The sequence below is a fragment of the Meles meles genome, chromosome 10 (genome assembly GCF_922984935.1).
Source record: "Meles meles chromosome 10, mMelMel3.1 paternal haplotype, whole genome shotgun sequence".
Taxonomy (NCBI): Eukaryota; Metazoa; Chordata; class Mammalia; order Carnivora; family Mustelidae; genus Meles; species Meles meles.
The window spans coordinates 13,699,130-13,719,926 of record NC_060075.1 but is presented as its reverse complement, the minus strand read 5'-3'; the positions used below and the strand labels follow the sequence as shown (position 1 = coordinate 13,719,926).

Below are 20,797 nucleotides of genomic sequence, written 5' to 3'. Positions count from 1 at the left end.
TGGGATTTTGAGCTTATCAGTGGGCATTATCTATGTGGATTCCATAAGCCCCAGATAGGCCAAAGAGATTTTGCATTTACTTCTGTCTACTGCCTGACTGCTATTACTTCTCCAGGACCAGTTGTTGGGTTGAAAGCTCCTGGACAGCACCCATAAGTATGAATATGAACCCCACACCATGATGAGGACAGGCCTGTAATTAAGAATTAAAGGGAAACTTTAACCTTTATCTGGACTGCCAGTGAAGACAGACAAGTTTCATTGTTATTAATGTATACTGAGTAAGTAGATTTTCTTCTAGTTCACCCTTTTGCTGAAGGTAAAGCTCTTCAAAGGCTCAACTTTATGTGAGGATCCGCATTCCAACTACCCTTTGTGACACTAGTTGAAGGCCTAGTCTTGCATCCCCACACACCGACACTCGCATCCCTTTGCTGCACAAGGTGACAAACTGACCTCACTGGAGGCCACTGTAGCATTTTTTCCATGAAAATCAAGCATTACTACTAAGAGGGAAAAAATTAAAACTACTTTGATTTCACTTGATTTGGAAATGAAAAGGTTTTTTATTAGTTTCAAAAATAATCACATACATTTTTAAAAAGTAGTGATGTATACAGGTGCATTATTATTAAATCTAATGACAGTACTTGTTGCACTCAAGGATTATAGACCACCCATAAAATTGTGCAGATTTCCCTGCTTTAAATGTTACTTAGAATACTCTGTTCCAATGGTAATACTTATCAACAGAAGTTATGTAAACAAAAAAAATATCAAGCACACTAAAAATCCAACATTTGATCGTAAGTCCAAATAGGGATTTCTCAAGGGCAAAGAACAAAGCTTACCTGACATATGTTAGACAACAAACAAGATCAAGTCTTGAAATTCTTTTTGATTCTACACTCATACTAGACTTGAGTGTGGTTCAAGTTTGGTAGACAGGTTAAAATGTTAAATCAGACACTAAACACAATACTATTTGTTCCAGTTAAGAAACACAGACAGTGGCACCAAATAATTATGTTTCTTTAACTCCTGCTTGAAATGGATGCTTCCATTTGCATGACCACGGAGTATGGTGTGGTAACGTATTTCAGTTTCAACAACTACTCTTTCTGAAAAACATAAAGAAAAAGCAATGATGATATTAAAAGTTGACTCACCACTGTCCTCTGTTTATTGGGCAGGAAGACTCTAACGATAGGTTTTTGTGGTGACTTTGGATTGCTCCGTGATACATCTGTGGGATTTTGAAAAACTGAAAGAGATGAAGGCAGCACTGAAAGGCTAGAGGAGGAAGAAGATGTAACGGTGTCTGTTGATGCAGAGCTAGAAACAGAAAAATCAGTTCCATTCCCCAGGGATTCCAATAACTGTTGTTCTCGCTGTTGGAGGGCATCTAGCTTGCTGGTGTATTCTTCATAGGCCTATAAAATAAAGCAGACTTACGTTGAATCTGGACTTTGTCCTGACAATAACAAAAGGAAGTAAGAAATTTAAGCCTGATTTATAATCTCTTTATAATCTAGCTAACAGGGTTTTAAGTTAGAAGTTACAAAATAAATGCTAAAAGTACTATAGTACTTAATACTTCCACTTTTAATATTTATAAATCTTTTGTGATATTACATTGCATTGAGAAACTGAAAAAAAAATCAATATCTAGAATAGCCATGAATATTAATTTAAAAAACGCAGTCTTTACAAATTCTGGTCATACTGCAATTTACCTTCCACACCACGTATCTAACATAAGATAAAATACTATATATATATATATATATATATATATATACTACATCAAGGGTTAAGTACAATCTCTCTTAAAAATTTATTTTTTTCCAGAAAAGTTGTAGGCATATAAAGTTTCATACCTTTCTCCCTTTCAAAGAACAGAAGCAGAGGTTGAAAAGATGAGGTCTTAGAAGAGATTTATCAAAAAATAAGACTCTGGTAGGTAGAGTGTCAGATCTCCCCATTACCACCAAAAACTCAATAGGACTTAAAAGATGTGTAACTGCCACCTTCTTTCTGAAAGAGCTGTTAGTTAAAATACTTTATTCTCCTCACTATGGATCTCTGATGATCCCATCAAATACTGCTTAGAGAATAAAATTCTATCTAAAAAGATGGTTTACATCCTGCAGTCAAGAAAGTCTGGGGCCATTATCCATCAGGGTTTCTTTCTACAAGTTTCATTTGACTAAAGCTATAAAGTCAAATGACTACATAAGATATCATATTCTAAAAGTAACAAGAATTTTGAAAACAGTTAATATTGAAAGTAAAGAGATGGAATGAATTGGAATATATCTATATCTATATCTATATCTATATCTATATCTATATCTATGGTTCTTTAAAGCAGTGGTAATCACTCTCCCCCCCACCATAGTCCACCATTTCTGTCTACCACCATACATAGATGAGTAACTACAAACATTTATAAAAGGCTACAAAGGAGAATCAAAGATTTTAAAATGGCATTTCCTATCCCTCAAAAAGTTTATTTTTGGGCTGCAGAGAAGCAGGTGGATGTATTTTCATTTAAGTGCTGTACATGAGAAAAAAAACATTTCTGATACAAGGTGAGAATGAGGAAGGAAGGAGCCTCAAAATGTTAGGAATTAAGTGGAGTTAAGTGGGGAGAAGAGAGTACTGCGTACAGGAGAAATCTGCCATAAAGTAAACAGGCAGGAAATTCTGTGGTGGCTGCGTGGCTCAGTGGTTAAGTTACCAACTCTTGATTTTGGCTCAGGTCATGACCTCAGGGTCCTGGGAAGAAGTCCTCTGTCCAGCTCCATTGTTCGTGCATAGTCTGTCCCTCTCCCTCGGCTCCTCTCCCCCCACCTCCTGCTCTCAAACAAGTAAAATCTTAAAACAAAACAAAGAGGTAGGAAATTTTAAGGCACAGAGAGAGAAGTACAGACTAGTCCTTTTAATATCTGGGAAATAGTAATGGATCAATATATGCTTGTGGTATTTAAAAAAAACAGCAAGAGAGGGAAGCAAATAGTTATGACTGGGAAAACGGGTAAAGGACTAGCTTGTAGAGGGTGTATATACCATGCTATGAAGCCTGAACTTCACTCCACAAGCAAGGGAGAATTATCAAAGGTAGAAGGGAATGAAGGAGAATTTTATTTCAACAAAGACCACTGCACTTACTATGCTAGCTCTTAAAATATAATTTTCAAGAAAAAAAGAGGAAAAATACTAACCTGAGCCACTGAGGTAAAGGGGCCTAAAGTACATCAAAATGCCCTCTCCTTCAGCCTACTGGATGCCCTATCCTGATTCCACACATGTTTCAAAGCATTTCAGGACATTATAACCAAATAAATTCAAAATTTTCTAAGCTATATTTTGATTTAGCTTTCAGTTGCAAGATGTAATTACTTAAGGGCATCTCTTTCAATATGATCCACTTTTTGAGCCTTTAAAATCAGTCAATTAAGGGCTGCCTGGGTGGCTCAGTCAGGTAAGTGTCCACTCTTTTTTTTTTTTAAGATTTTATTTATTTATTTGACAAAGAGACAGACATTGAAACAGGGAATATAAGCAGGTTGAATGGGAGAGGGAGAACCAGGCTTCCCACTGAGCAGAGAGCCCGATGCAGGGCTTGATGCCAGGACTCTGGGAACATGACCCGAGCTGAAGGCAGAGGCTTAACAAATGAGCCACCCAGGTGCCCCCCAAGCGTCCACTCTTGATTTATGTTCAGGTCAAAGATTTCTACTCAGGATTCTCTCTCCCTCTCCCTCTGCCCTCTCCCCTGACACTCATTCTCTCTTCCTCTCTCAAAACAAACAAACAAAAAACAAAAACAAAAAAACCCCAAAAAGCAGAAAGAACAACAAAAAACCCCAGTCAATTAATAACAGTGAACATACATGTGCCTGGCACTGTTTGGGGCTCAAACTACAAAAATAAAGACTGACAGAATTCCTAACCTTGGAAGAACACACACAAGTAGTCTACGTGATAAAATGATCTCCTGTGTAGATCAAATCTTATTTACTATCATCTGGACAAGTACATTTACTACACAAAGTTAGCCTTAGGAAAAGTAATAAATGTAAACAATAAATTCTTAGGATGTTACTTATCAAAATGTTAGTCTTAGTTTTTGAAAATATACTGTTCCCTCCATTATGGATTACAAACTATTTCATTGCACTTATCAACAGCTCTTCCTCTTCTCAAGTATAAAGCATTTACTTATTCCACCTACCTCATCCTCATAGCCAAAATCTATCAAGGCACTTGTACCTGTACCTGGCTTGGCTCGTTTCTTCCCATTACTCCCGCTGCATTCAGTGTGGATTACTCTTTTAATGCTCCTGCCTTGAAGTTATCTAAATATCTTATCTCTAAACGTATTTATTTTCACTCTACCTTCCAGATCCACGAGTTCCAAACGATGACAAGATCTCAATTTGTAACTTACCTTGTCTCTGAGCACACCTTCTTAAGTTTCCATCTCACTAATACATTAATCTGTTCAGTTTCTTTGAGTGGGGCCTTCCTTGTCTTAATTCCCCTTCTTTGTGGATCACTATTTCAATAATGCCACCAGTAACATCTCTGATTCTCTGGCTATTTCTTATTCTTTTACCAACATTTTTTTAAACAAAATTTTATTTATTTATTTGACAGAAATCACAAGTAGGCAGAGAGGCAGGTGGAGGCGGGGTGGGGGGAAGCAGACTCCTCACTGAGCAGAGAGCCCGATGCGGGGCTTGATCCCAGGACCGTGGGATTATGACCTGAGCTGAAGGCAGAAGCTTTAACCCACTGAGCCACCCAGGCACCCCTCTTTTACCAACCTGCTTGTCAAATACAAATATTAAGTAAATCCTACTTGAATTAAATTATGCCTTTCTTTTTCTCGGGTTACTACACACTGCTAAAGAAGACAGTAATAAGACAAAGCCAATTATTTCCATAATCAATTCATGGAATTAGTCCTTCACATGACTATCTGAAAATTTTTCCTTATTTTTAGTATCATCATATTATGTTTTTCACAATACTTACTCCAACCTTTTCTAAGCTTCCTTGATTCCTTACCTTCATCCCTCAATCTTTAATTCACTCAGAAAAAAAGCATTCAAATTTACTCTAAAGATCAAAGCCATCAAATAAAAGCTTCCTCTTCTTTCTTTGTCTAAGCAATTCCCCACACCTTTCCCAATCCCTCTTCTGTTCTCAATTTAGTGTTGGCACTGAGCGTTTAGGGTCTCAGGCCCTGGTACACTGTAATCCCTATTCTCTCTTACATCTTCCAACCTCTTCCTCTGTTTCCTTACCCAGCAAATGTGAACACGTCTTCCCACATAAATGCACACCTCAGCCACCAACACTGCTACCAATAAAATTCTTGTGGTTCTTCAAGATGTTGCAGATCTAGATACTTTTTCAGAATGCAGCTTGCCCCAAACCCTCTATCTCATCAAAATCCTACTTATTTTTCAAGGTGCCTGGGTGGCTCAGTCAATTAAGCATCAAGACTCCTGGTTTCAGCTGACATCATGATGTTATAGTTCTTGGGATTGAGCCCCATGTCAGGCTCCACGCTCAGCGGGGAGTCTGTTTGAAGATTCTCTCCCTCTGCTCGTCCCCCCATGCAGATTCTCTTGTGAGCTCTATCTCAAATAAATAAATAAATCTTAAAAAACAAATCCTATTTATTTTTCAAAGTCCAATTCAAAGCTCTGCTTGATAAAACCCAAGAGGTATTGTCTTTACCTCCTTCAGAGTATTACCACGTTCTTCTTTATATGACTATTTCTTTCTCATGTATGAAAAAACTTTGTGAGGTTTAAATGAGATAATACAAGTAAAAGAAGACTATTACAGAGACTACCATATAGCAAAAACCCAATAAATATTCTTATTAGTAATAATAAGAAGTACTGGTAATTCCTGTTGTGTTTATTATTGTTATCACTATATTACTTAACTATGTGAACATGATTCTACTAAATTATAAGCTAGTTGAAGGCACAGATCATGTCAGATGTTTTTGAATTAAATAAAAGGGTACAGGGGTGCCTGGGTGGCTCAGTGGTTTAAGAGCTGGACTCTTGATTTCAGCGCAGGTCATGATCTCAGGGTTGTGAGACTGAGCCCTGTGTCCAGCTCCATGCTCGATGTGGAGACTACTTAAGATTCTCTCCCCCACTCTCTCTGTCCCTCATGCCCAACCCTGCTCATGCTCTTTTTCTCTCTCAAATAAACAAACTAATTAAATAATAAAAAAGACAAGAACACTTAATATCATTAAGGTAACAATATTCCCCCAAACTGATTTACAGATTCACTGCCGTCCTTATCAAAATCCCAGTGGCTTTTCTGCATAAATGGACAAGCTGATCTTAAAATTCTTATGTAAGTGCAAGGTACTCAGAATACCCAAAGTAATTTTGAAAAAGAACAAAATTGGAGGATTCACATTTCTTCATTTCAAAAGTTACAATAAAGCTACAGTAATCAAGACATGTATATTGGAATAAGGATACACATATAGAACAACATGAGAGAAATGAGAGTCTACAAGCAAAGCCTCACATTTATGGGTAACTGATTTTCAACAATGGTGCTGGTACCACTGAATATCGACATGCCCAAGAATGAAGCTGGACTACTACCTAACATTGCATTAAAAAATTAACTCAAAATGGATTAATCATATGCATAAAATTTACAGCTAAAACTACAAAGCTCTTAGAAGAAAACATAGAAGTAAACCATCATGATGCCAGATTAGGCAATAATTTCTTAGATATGATACACTAAAAGCATAGCAACAAAAGAAAAAATAGACAAACTACACTTCTCAAAATTAAAACTTCTGTACTTCAAAAGACACTACCAAAAGAATGAAAAATATATCCTACAGAATAAAAGAAAATATTTACAAATCATATCTGATAAAGATCTATTATCCAGAATATACAAAGAACTCCCACAACTCAACAATAACCCAGTTTAAAAAATGGGCAAAAAATATGAATTCAGATTTTTCCCAAGAAGATACAGAAATAGCTAACAAGCACGGGAAAAAGATGTTTAAAGGGATCTCTGGGTTATGAGACAGCCCCACATGGAGCTCTGTGCTGGGAGTGGAGCCTGCTTAAGATTTTCTCTCTCCAGGACGGCTGGGTGGCTCAGCCTTTTAAGCGTCTGCCTTTTTGGGTCAGGTCATGATCCCAGGGTCCTGGGGTCAAGTCCCACATCAGGTTCCCTGCTCAGCAGGAAGTATGCTTCTCCCTCTGCCTGCTGCTCCCCCTGCTTGTGCTCTTACCCTCTCATGCTCTCTGGCAAATAAAGAAAGAAAATCTTAAAAAAAAGAAAAAAAAAGATGCATAACATCTTTAGTCATCAGGGAACTGCAAATCAAAACCACAATGAGACACCAATTCACAACTACCAGCATGACTATTCAAAAAACAAACAAATAAAAAAATGAAGCAGAAAATAAGTGTTGGTACTGATGTGGAGAAAGTGAAACCCTCATGCACTGCTGATGGGAATGTAAAATGAAGCAGCCACTTTGGAATATAAGTCTGGCAGTTCCTCAAAAAGTTAAAAACATCAAGTTAGCACAGGACACAGCAATTCAATCCTTAGGCATATAACCAAGACAACTGAATACATATGTTACACAAAAACCTTATATATGAATGTTCATAATAGCTTTATTCATGACAGCCAAAAAGAAGAAACCCAAATGTCCAACAACTGATAAATGGATAAATAAAATGTGTATATCCATATGATGGAATAAAAAGGAATGAATGCTACACTGATTGCTACATGCTACAACAGGGATGAATTCTGAAAACATTACACTAAGTGAAAGCAGCCTGTCACAAAATGCCACGTCACATATGATCCCATTACATAAAGTATCCAAAAAGGCAAATCTATAGAAATACAAAGCAGATTAGTTGTTGCTAGGGGGCTGAAGGAAATGACTGCTAATGGGTAAAAGATTTCCTTTTCAGGTGATGAAAATATTCTGGAATTAGTGATAGAATTGATGATGATTGCACAACTTTGTGCATATACTAAAAAACCACTGAGTGGTACACTTTAAAATAAAAAAGCAAATCTTATAGTATGCGAATCATTTCTCAATTAAAAATGGGAGGAAAACTATCTATGGATTTACTTTAGACAAACAGGAAAAGCAGTGAGATAAAATTTTTATTTTAAAGATTTTATTTGAAAAGAGAAAGATCACAAGCAGGGGGAATGGGCAGAGGGAGAAGCAGACTCCCTGCTGAGGAGGGTGCTAGACCTGGGACTCAATCCCAGGGTCCGTGGATCATGACCCGAGCCAAAGGCAGACACTTAACCAACGGAGCCACCTAGGCACCCTGAAATTTTTTTGTCATTAGTTCACTAAATTTATTCTTACTAAACTTCATTTTAAAAGATACAATGAATCTTGAAGACCATTAAATTCCAGGTGGTATTTAATGAGCCACTCTTGCATTCCACAGGCAGCACCTTGCTTCCAGTATTTTCAATTGTTTTAATAAAATTTCTCTGCATTATCCTGGATTCTACTAAAAAGATTCAGACTAAAGTTCAAAAAGGCTGTCAGCATCATTATAATGATAGAGCAGTTAAGAGTAGAATCTGAATTCAGAATGTCTAGATTCAAAGCTTGGCTATACCATTTACTAATTGTGTAGCCTTAACCATGTTATTAAACTTCTCTGTGCTTGAGTTTCATCTTTATAAAATGAAAATGAGAACAGGAAGTATAACTCATAGGGTATATTGAGGAGTAAATATTCTACTATATGCATGGAACAGTGCCTGGCACACAGCAAGTACTCAATGAATGTTAGGAGCTACTACTGTTATCACCTATCTGTCTGCAGGGAACCCTAGCATATATGTAAATTCTGTGGTAGCTAGGACTTAGTTTTTAACTCTAGATAAGTAGGGTGATTCCAGAAACACCATTCCTTCACTTCTGGAATCCAATATATATCAGGTCCAAAAAGAAGAATCCACTACTGGAAGAACATCTAGCATTATATCTTATACACAGAAGGCATTCAAATGATTTGGTGGGTAAGTGAAGAGAAAAAAACTGGGAGAAAAAGAAAAAATCCTGGGAAATGACTTATCTTTTCTTCCTCTGGACGATGATTTAAAAAGGGAACCAAAGATTAAAAAGACAAATTTAAAATTCTTGAGAGTACTATAGCTCATTTCACTATAGTTATCATCAAAGGAATCAGCAGAATTTTTATTCACCAGTAAGAGAAAATCTAAAACTTAAAAGCTTAAATAAACACATTAAAAGTTTTAAAATAAATTACAAGAAAAAAGATAAGAGGATTTCTGATGATAATATAACCGAATTCACTCTGTTCTGCTACAAGAAGAAACATGGGGATAGCTAAAGATGTTTCCTACAGAAACATCAAACATACAGGAAACATTATTTCCTACGTTGAAATGGTATGGATTGACATAACTAGCGTAACTTCTACTTGCCAGTCTCAAACTAATCTAAAGCCAAATTGTGAAAAGGGAAAAAAGTCACTTTTTAGCCTCTTATTTGAAGAAATGTAAACATAGTCCTGGTATAGGGATATATGTGACCCCATTCCACCTGATGAGATGTAAAGGAAAAGACTTGTAGGGGATTTGAAGGGAAATTTTTCTTCCTTGAAAGAACTCAGCACACAAGAGAGCCTCTATGATCCCAGCTTCCTCTCTGAGGTGTCCTATGAGAACACACAAATCTGCTGCAGTCATGACCGAAAAACCAAAGGACTATAGAGATCCACCCCAGCATCTGACAACTTCGAGCTGTAAAACCAATGTTAAAATAGTTTACTTTCATGCTTCTTGTTATTGGAGGGGAAAATAAAACTCCTATTTGTTTGTGAAACTTGTGACTAAGTGGTTTTTTGTGTTTCTATAGCTAAAAGCATTTGTAATTTTTACAGATCTCCTAGAGTTACTCTCTAATTTTTCTCATCTTACCTTTAATATCTTCCATCTTTGTTTTTATTCTGCTTTCTAGAGATTTCCTTAACTTTATCTTACAACATTTATTTATATGCCCAGAGACATACAAACACAGATATATTTACATTTTTTGCTATTATACTATTTTAATTATTTTGATAGCAAGAGTTCTTTCTTGTGCTTTATTAAGACTTGTTTTAGAACAGCCATGAAACAAGAATGGACTGTCTTCTCTTACCTCTGATGTTAATTATAGTTATTTTCAGGTTTTCATCTGCTCTATGCACTGTTTCTGAGTTCCTTTTGGTCATTTTTGCTATTAGCTTTCCTGTTAAAAGTCTTCTTCCAATATCTGGTTATTCTTAGCTATCCATTTATATTTAAGACTTAAGAGCTCTTAAGATGCCAATACTACCCAAAGCAATTTCTGAATTCAATGCAATCCCTATCAAAATCCCAATGTGTTTCAGAAACAGAAAAATCTACCCTGAAGTTCATATGAATCTCAAAAAATACTGAATAGCCAAAACAACCCTGAAAAGGAAAACAAAGCTGGAGGTCTCACACTTCCTGATTTCAAAACTTATTACAAAACTATAGTAATAAAATCAGTATAGTATAAACTGGCATAAAGTTCGACATAAATACCAGTGGAAAAGAAAAGAGAGCCCAGAAATTAATTCTTACATACATGGTCAAATGATTTTTGACAAGGGCACATGTCAAACCTATACAATGAGAAATGACAGTCTTAACAAATGGGGCTGGGAAACTGGATATACACATGCTAAAGACTGAAGCTGAACTCTTACCTTATACCATACAGAAAAACTAACTCAAAATGGATCAAAGACCTCAACATAAGGGCTAAAGCTGTAACTATGTATCTTAGAAGATGGCAGAAAAAAAGCTTTATGACACTGGGTCTGGTAATGATTTCTTGGATGTAACACCGAAGGCACAGACAATAAGAGGAAAAATAGGTAAGTTAGACGTCATCAAAATAAAAAAAAAACTTATGCGCAAAGGACATAATCAATAGAGTGAAAAGGGAACCCATGGATTAGAAGAAAATATCCGCAAATCATGTGTCCAATTAGGACTGATACTCAGAATATATAAAGAATTCCTAAAACTCGGGGCGCCTGGGTGGCTCAGTGGGTTAAAGCCTCTGCCTTCGGTTCAGGTCATGATCCCAGGGTCCTGGGATCAAGCCCCGCATCGGGCTCTCTGCTCAGTGGGAAGCCTGCTTCCTCCTCTCTCTCTGCCTGCTGCTCTGCCTATTTGTGATCTCTGTCTGTCAAATAAATAAAATCTTAAAAAAAAAACTTAAAAAAAAAAAAGAATTCCTACAACTCAACAACAAAGTAAATAACTCCACTAAAAAATGGGTGAAAGACAGACATTTATTTCTCCACAGAAGAAATACAAATGGCCAATAAGCACATGAAAGATGCTCAACATCATTAGTCATCAGGGAAATGCAAATCAAAACCATGAGATACCACTTCATACTCATTAGGATGGCCATTATACACATACACAAACACACACACACACATACAGAAAGTAAGTGTTGGCAAGAATGTGGCGTAATGGGAGCTCTTGTATGTATTGCTAATAGGAATGAAAAAGGCAGCTGCTGTGGAAAACAATATAGTAATTCTTTAAAAAATTAAATACAGAATTGCCACATGATTCAGTAACTCCTCTTCTGGGTATATAGTCAAAAGGAGTAAAATCAGCATTACTTATGACAACAAAAAGTTAGAAACGACCAACCACTAGTGGTATCCATTGATGATGAATGGATTAAAAAAAAGTGCAGTATTATTTAGCCTTAATTAGAAAAGAAATTTCAACCCATGCTACAACACAGATGGACCTTGAAGACATTATGCTAAAGGAAACAAGTTAGTCACAAAAGGACAAACACTGTACAATTCTATTTATCTGAGTAGTCAAATTCATAAAGAAACCAGAATGGTGGATCTCAGTGGATAACTAGGAGACTTGGTTTTTCACTGAAGGGCCTTCACATATCAGTACCCAGAGACCTTTTCCCTGGGCCTTGTCAACTTTCCTTAGGGAAAAATACTGTCATCTCCAGGCAGGCTCCTCTTCATAGTATTTCAAGTAGTGTAAGTTCCATGTTTATTGTTTGTAATCCCATCCCCTGAGAAAAATACAAGCTGCATGAAGACAAATATTTTTTTTTCTATATCCCCAGAGCCTAGAAAAGCATAAAAATAAACAGGCACCCAATAAATGCCTGCTGAATGAATGAGTCAAAAATTTATGGAGCACTCCATATGTATCAAGAATGATGCTATTTTGTAATTATAAACTTAATGAAACCTTCAACTACCACTGTGTGATAGTACTCCCATTTTACCAACGAGATGAGGTATAGGAAGGTTGGGTAACCTAACTGCAGAAACTAAGACACCGCTAAGATTCAACCAAAGGGCCTGTGTGACTCCAAGGTTCATTTAACCACGACATTATAGTGCTTTCTACACAGAAATTGTGTAGTGTTTGTCCCTGTAAATAAGAATCTACATGCTAATGATATAATCTATGAGGTATGCTCTGCTGTGTATTATCCTAGTTAGATGTAATTTGAACAGTAAAAAGCCCAAGAGTGTGAGTGTGGAGGAGGCAGTGAACCCCGCTATACTCAAACACGGTTATTGATATAAATGTATCACAACTAAGTGTGGGGGGAAGTCTCCCAAGACACTAAGTGGCTGGCAGAAAAACTGCTGGTTAAGTTGTCTAGTTCTAATTAACAAAGAATTACTTTTTTCACCAGATCTGTGTCCTTACAACTCCTGTTCTTGTCCTTCTCAGACATAAAAGTAAATCAGAACAGGATATTAGAAAGTACACTAACTAGTCTTCAGAGGTATGAATTCTAGTCCTAGTACTAGTATCTGGCAGTGTGCTCTGGGATAAGCCATATGAAGAAGACAACAAACAGTTTATTAGTGGTTATTTCTAAACTTCCAAATTTATTTTAGAAATGCAAACTTAACTTAGATTTAATGTGCCCTTTACAAGCAATTAGATTACTAAAGTAGAAATTTAGTTTAGGAGTCTATCAATCCATGCCTAAAAATCTCTGGCATCTGAAGGCAAATGGTAATCTGACCATTTGTAATTTAGGGTTATAGTCCTGTATGACTAGCAATTACAGTTGGAGCTGGCTTTCACAGACAGGCAGCAGGAGCAATGGTGAGCAGTGTGGGCTATGAAGCCCCACTACCTGGATTTCCTAACAGCATGCTTATCATGGAACCCAAGTGACTTACAGAAGGAAGCAATCCCAAGACAGTTTATCTGTGATTGTAATAGTAACTACACCTCAAAGGATTAAGAACAATGACTAACTACTCTATAAATTTACAGTGATGCTCAAAGCTTGATACAAAAGCCTAACATCACTATTAAACAGTAAAGCTAGGCAATTTTGCTATTTAAATACTATATATTTTACTTATTAAGAAAGGAAAAACCAATTTGGGGAGAGATTTGTTCTGGAAAAAAGATATTTTACCAGGAAAAAAGGTATTTTACAAAATTTGCCCCATTTCCTATGGGGCAACCTCTATGCTTTCCCTCTCTCTCTTTTTTAAATAAATTTTTCACCAGGGTAATATTTTTAAGCTTGTACATGACTTCTCCTTTAGTGTTGACGTTTTCCAAATTACAAAATATTGCATATGATTGTAACAAGTGAAAAAAGATTAAGTTTAAGAAAGATGAAGGTAATTCACCTTCCCCTTTCTCATCTCATCCCCTAAGAGAGACAATATTACCAGTACAAATGCTTGTGATAAGTTCATGGTTTTATTTTCAAAATTACAACAGATAGGATACTCAATAGCTTACCTCCAGATATATTGATGGAGGATTATGCTCCCCACCAAATTTGTCCAATAGGGCTTCTATATGTTCCTGTGTTAACTTAATCATTTGTTTGATATTCCACACCTGCAAAATATTTTAAAAGAATGTAAGTAAAAATCATTTAGGATATGAATTAGATATTTTAATCAAAATACTGTAGTAACTGCCAGTGTTCTTTGAAATTTAGGGCTTAGAGACCTGTTTAATATAGCAATTTTCCCCATTTATTATTAAACATCTTGGGCGCCTGGGTGGCTCTGTGGGTTAAAGCCTCTGCTTTCCGCTCAGGTCATGATCTCAGGGTCCTGGAAGCACCGCATCGGGCTCTCTGCTCAGCAGGGAGCCTGCTTCTCCCTCTCTCTCTGTCTGCCTCTATGCCTACTTGTAATCGCCGTCTGTCAAATAAATAAAATCTTAAAAAAAAAATCTTAAAACTCCTTTCTACACTAGTAATACAATAAACTCTCAACTGTAAAAGATTCAAGTAATACATAAGTATTCAGAATAAATGATGAAAATCATTTTCACCTTCCCAAAAACATTAAGTACAATTTACAGTTTATTATGTATCCTTTCCACATCTCCTTTTTATTCAAGTAAATATCATAATATATACACATACAAAATATACAAATACGTAAGTATATATATAAAATATTATTTTTAACACTTTTTTCACTGAACAGCATGCCTCAAAATTCTTTCTATGTCAAGACATACAATCTCACTTCTTTAAAACTGTTAAGTATAGATACATTCATTTTGTAATATTACAACACTGCTTATCTCAATGGGGTCAAACTTCAACAGCAACCTAAGAGTGAGCAGACATAGGTGATTTTAGGAGAAACAATTTCCACATCTTTGACGTCTACATGTACTCTTTCTAACTGAACTGTTTTGAGAACCATTTCTCCTTTTTTCCTCTCCATTTAAAACCACCACATTGTAATTCTCCACTCTATAAAAGAAAGGCAAAATTCTTATCCATCTTGAATCCTATTAAGGTGCATTAAGCACTATTCTGAGCTGTAAAAACTTCGAAGTAACTAACAAACAAGAGGTAAAAATCCCTTGAGGGACAGCAAGTTGTGGGGGGTTGATTAAAATCAGGCCTTTATCAATTAAATAAATTCTTGGCAGGGTTCTAAGCCTTATTCATTTAGCCAGCCTGCCAGCCAGCCAGCCAGCCTAAAATTTAGAAGTCAGGTGGTTATACTACATGCACATATTACATGTTTAAGATAAGGAAGTCAGTTCTTTTTCCTTGATGAAGAACGAGTCCAATTTATTTGGGGAGAGAACGTGCTTCGCAAATTATACTATATGCTAGGTACTCTATGAGTTTTATGATCTAAATCTGGAATTCTAAGGTGTGACTAAATATGAACAACACAAATACAATACACACTAGAAGTTACGGCCTTTTAAACAACTGCTATAATTTTAAAATGTGAGATAAATAAAAATGTCCAAGAGGGAATGGACAGATAAACAAGGGGCTTTTAGGACAGATGGTTTATTTAATAATTCCTGTACTAGAGGACATTTAGATTATTCCACTTTTCTCAACTTTAAACAATGCTTCAATGAATAGTTCTGAGCTGCCTTTCTGGGAAAATGTACACGTTTCCCTTTTAGATATCACAGCACAGGATTCCTGAATTGAAAGTTATGTGCATTAAAAAATTTAATAAATGTGTCAAATGGCTTCTAAAAGAAAAAAGGTACTAAGTCATAGCCTCATTAGGAGGGTCTAAGTCCCCTCCTAAGTTCCCCCATAATCTCATCAACACTGGGTATTATCAAACTCTGAAACTTCTGCCAATCTGAAGAAGTTGCTTCAACTTCTTTTTCCCAGAAAACTGAACATTTTTCATGATCATTGGACATTTACATTTCTTTTTGGTAAATTCCCTATCCATATTTTTTTTAATTCTATTTTTCCTTGTTGATATATAGATACCCTTTAGTCTAGATATTTTATATATTAATCCTTATCCTCCTCCAAATGCAGTCCAAATTTAAAATCCAGCTCTGTCCCCCCAACTCCAGACTCTTTTTGTCCAACTGCCTACTGACCATCTCTACTAAGAGAACGAACAGACATCTTAAAATTAACATATTCAAAGACTAACTTCTGATCTAACCCACAACCCTCCCCAAATTTCTTTTTCCTACTGTCTCTTCATCTCAGAAAATGGTAATCTCCTTCTATGATGAGTTCATTGACCACCCAGGCAGAACAGCTTTATGATCAGAATTTCAGATCCTAAAACTGATTATGTTTTTCATGTCTACTAGCTGCTCTGAGATCAGAAACATGTTCTATTCATCTTTTGACTCATCACTAATCTTGAGTCATAGTCATAAACAGGTATTCAATTAGTACTAAAATTCAAGCTGTCTTTAGAATGCAGGAAGAGAGAAAAAATTAATCCTGCTTCAGTGATTCTTTCCAGTCCAGCAAACTGAAGACTTTATAACCCACAGCAACCTGCCCCCCCCTTAAAAACTCCATAGATAAAACTCATATGCAGTTAGGGTAAAGAACCACTCCCCCAAGGGATGGGAGAAAGGGAAAAAAATGGATTAGCAAAGGAGAATGAGTATGAGGAAAATGAGGGAATAGAGCTGATTAAAACTAATTAGAATAAATATTTTTTGCTGGGCAGTAGAAAATGACTGGTTTGGTGACAGAGGGCAGGGCCAGACCATGAATGTCCAGATATAAGATTTCTTATCTCCTCAAACAAAAGTAATTTTATATCAAAAAAAATGAAGAAAAATCACTATAAGCCCTACTTGAAATTAGATTCTTTCAGATTTCCCCAGAAGAGTAAGAGAAAGAACTTGGATGATAGTTATAAAATAAAAATATATTTAAAAGTAGAATAAGGAAGGGCGCCCGGGTGGCTCAGTCATTAGGCATCTGCTTTCGGCTCAGGTTGTGATCCCAGGGTCTTGGGATCGAGCCCCACATTGGGCTCCCTGCTCCGCAGGGAGTCTGCTTCTCCCTCTCCCACTCCCCCTGCTTGTGTTCCCTTTCTCACTCATGCTCTGTCAAATAAATAAATAAATAAAATCTTAAAAAAAAAAAAGGTAGAATAAGGGGAGCCTAGGTGGCTGAGTTGGTTGAGCATCTGACTCTTGACTTTTGGCTCAGGTCATGATCTCAGGGTCCTGAGATCAAGCCCTGCAACCGGCTCTGTGCTCAGTGAGGGGGTTCTGCTTGGGATTCTCTCTCTCCCTCTGCGCCCCCCATCCCTTGCCACATATGTGTGTGCGCATCCGTGTGCTTTCTCTATTTTTTAAAAAGTAGAATAAGATATTGTAAAACTAAAAGGAGATAAAGTTTTGGCCTTAATATGCCTTCTTAGAAAAAAATGAAGGAAATCTGTTTCAACAATCCTAAAAGGAAAATGTAAGAATTAAAAACAAAAACAAATTTAAGAAAGGTACTAGATTTACTAGATTTCCTCTCCTGTTTTGATCTCTTCAGTGGACCATAGCAACTAAATAATTATAGTAAACAATCGATCACATCTAGTGACTTTATAAATGGCAAGATTTCCTCCCCCTAAAAATGGCGAGTATTTTTTTAAAAGCCTACCTCTGAAGAAGCCTATGTTAAAAAATAAATTCAGACAAACTACTAAGGAAGGAACTACAGGGAAACAATGATACAAAAAACTACAGCCACTGGCTTCCTTCCTCTTGATAAAAAGGCATCAAGTCCAGATTATTATATGATTGGTTTCTATAAAACCTTTAAAGAAAATATAGTAACAATTATTAATAGATGATAGCATATAAAAAAGAAAAGTCTTCCAAATTCATTTTATGAAATTAGCAAAATCTAGATATTCAAACCTGACACAGATAATACAAAAAGAAAAAGAAAACCACAATAATCCAACCTGTGAGGACAGAAAAACTTTTTTTTTTTTTTTTTTTTAAAGAGAGGGAGAGAGGGAGGGAAAGGCAAAAGAAGAGAGAGGGGCAGAGGGAGGTGGGAGCAGAGGGAGAGGAGAGAGAATATTAAGCAGGTTCCACGCTCAGCACAAAGCCCGATGGGAGTGTGTGGGGGGTGGTTCGATCTTACAACCCTGAGATCATGACCTGAGCAGAAATTAAGAGTCAGACCCTTAACTGACTGAGCCACCCAGGTGCTCTGGATAGAAAAACTGTCTTCCCGCTCCCTTCCCCCAACCTTTCTTTCCCTCTCGCTCTTTCTCTCAAATTAATGCTAGTCATTCATCAGAAATCCAGGGAAATAATACCTTAACAGGTTGAAGGAGAAAACTACAGATTATAGATGCCAAAAAAATGACTATTACCAAAGATAAAAAATTTAAAATAAATAATTAAAAAAAGAGAGACATGGTCCTAAAGTTTCAGAAGAATCGCTACAAGAATTATGGTACCATAAGCAAAAAGGCTAGAGCATCATTCAGTGAAAAAGATTCTGAATAATTCCTCTAAAATAAAAAAAAAAAAAAACAAATACATCAGCTGAAGAAAGAAATCAAAGCTAATAAATTGCAGACCAAAATATATAAGGAAGTTTTTTACTGAGATAATTCTAAAATATCTCCAAGCTTAAAGATAGCACATATAAAAAGGAAGCATGAGAAAATGATAAAGACTTGAAATTTTAATCATATAGTCATTAAAATAAAACTTCAGTTGAAGTAAACAGATTAGAACTGAAGAAAGAATTAAAGAACTGGAAGAGGAGTCAGAGAAAATTAGCCAAAAGGCAGAGAAAAATGAATGGAAAATATGAACAACAAAGAAAGGAATTTAAGTAAATTTGGAAGGTTAAACAGACAATGGGAGAGATATCTGAAGAGAAGATGGCTGTCATTTTCCAGAACAGTTGAAAATAAAAATTACTCAAGAGTAGCACAGTGAGCCGGGGAGGGGTGGAGAGGGTGGTTGGTTATGGACATTGGGGAGGGTATGTGATATGGTGAGTGCTGTGAAGTGTATAAGCCTGACGATTCACAGACCTGTACCCTGGGGCAAATAATACATTATATGTTAATAAAAATAATAATAATTTAAAAAAGAGTAGCACAGTGAGTCCTGTGTCCTGGCCATGACAGATAAAACTAAATCCACAACCGTATAGGTTGAAGTTGAAATGCATAAATGTTCTTAAAATCAACCAGAGAGAAAAGAAAAGAAAAAAAAATCATATTTCTTAACAATAAAAGAAGCCAGAAGATAATGAAATGACTTCAAGATACAAATGAAAACAGCTGACAACCTAGAAAAAGGAACTAAACCCAGAATAATGTAAAAGAAAGAATGGCAATGGGTATGGTAGACTGATCAACAGCCCCCAAATATCTACATTCTAAACCCCAGAACCCAAGTTACCTTATATGACAAAAAGAATTTTGTAGATGTAATTAAGTGTCTCTCTCTCTCTCTCTTTTTGCAGTTAAGTATCTTGAGTTAGGGAGATTATCTTGGATGGGCCTTAAATGTTACTTCAAGCATCCTTATAAAATGGAATTGGAGGGAGATTTTATACAGAGGATTAGATACCATGAAGATCTACCAGAGAGATTGGAAGATGCTACACTGCTGGCCCTGAAGTTGAAAGAAGGGACTATAAATTAAGGAGTCCAAGGAATCCAGTTCTAGAAGCTGGAAAAGGCAGGGAAATATGCTTCAGAGGAAAAGCAGTCTTTCTGATACCTTGATTTTGGCCCAGCGAAACCCACTTTGGACCTCAGGCCTTCAGAATTTTTCAGAGAATATAGTTGTGGTATTATAAAACACGAGGTTTGTGGTCATTTCGTACAGCAACCGTAGGAAACTGATATAAACGGGGAACCTAGAAACTAATAAACACAAGGAGAAATCTAAATAAGCATAAACTAAATAAAACAACAAAAACACTGATAACAACTATTGGGGGAAAATGGCCAGCACTAAAGCATTCTAAGACCCACCTACTATTCAACAAGAGGGATCCTGGAACATCTTCATGTGCCAGACAGATGTCAAAACAACACAGGAGTCAGCCTAAAGGCAGTCATACTGCCCAAATTTGGAAGATAATCAGCAAAAAGAGGAAAACCCACAATTAACTGCAACAGACTGCATACATAAAATAAAAACTCACTAGTCCATAAAAGTAAGAAGTATGTTTTGGGCGACGTTTGCCACCACTGTCAGTGACTATTCCATCTTTAGAAAACTAAACATTACTAGAAAAGAATCACGAATTTATCTTGCCTTTTTGGGGGAAAAATTCTACTTAATCCCGTTTGATGTGGGAAGCCCTCTTTACAAAAAAAATGCCGGCTAATATAAAATCCCTGATTCAGGAAAGATCACAGGAGGCTAAAGCCATTAGGTGAAAAGCTGATGAACAGGGTACATATAATGTTAAAGCATTTCCGCATATTAAAGACAAAGGGAAACACACACCTTTACAAGGAGATGTAGCTTAGAATCATTAATAGAGGGACATAATGTTATGCAACATAAATGACACATTATCTATCACCCATGAAGTATACCTGCAAGACATTTATATAGAATCAAATCAAATCAAATCTTTTATACTTAGCTTCAAATTTAGAAGAAACAGGCTAAAAGTACCACAATGAAATAATCAGGAAAACAGAGAATATGGGACACTCTACAAGACATTTATCGCTCTCCTTGAAAGTCAAAGCCATGACAACCAAAGAAATCCAAAATATGAGACATTGCAGGACAAGTGTCCTGGTCTCTAATAAATCATGTCATGGGAAACAAAATGGTGGGTGGTCAGTTGGAGACTCTAAGACAACAATTATTAAAAAACAACTAATTCAATGCATGCACAAAAAGGAGATCTTAGTTCAGG

The 20,797-nt window shown here is 36.3% G+C and overlaps 1 protein-coding gene across 1 annotated transcript in view; it reads right to left on the bottom strand.

The window, feature by feature from the left end:
- BRAF (B-Raf proto-oncogene, serine/threonine kinase) overlaps positions 1 to 20,797 on the bottom strand; it is a 180,923-nt gene that overhangs the window by 84,043 nt on the left and 76,083 nt on the right. Inside the window, exons 2-3 of the mRNA XM_046020461.1 lie at positions 13,906 to 14,007; positions 1,170 to 1,433 (exon numbers count right to left, since the gene is read on the bottom strand). Coding sequence (XP_045876417.1) covers positions 1,170 to 1,433; positions 13,906 to 14,007 — 366 coding nt within the window. The remainder of the gene's footprint in view (positions 1 to 1,169; positions 1,434 to 13,905; positions 14,008 to 20,797) is intronic.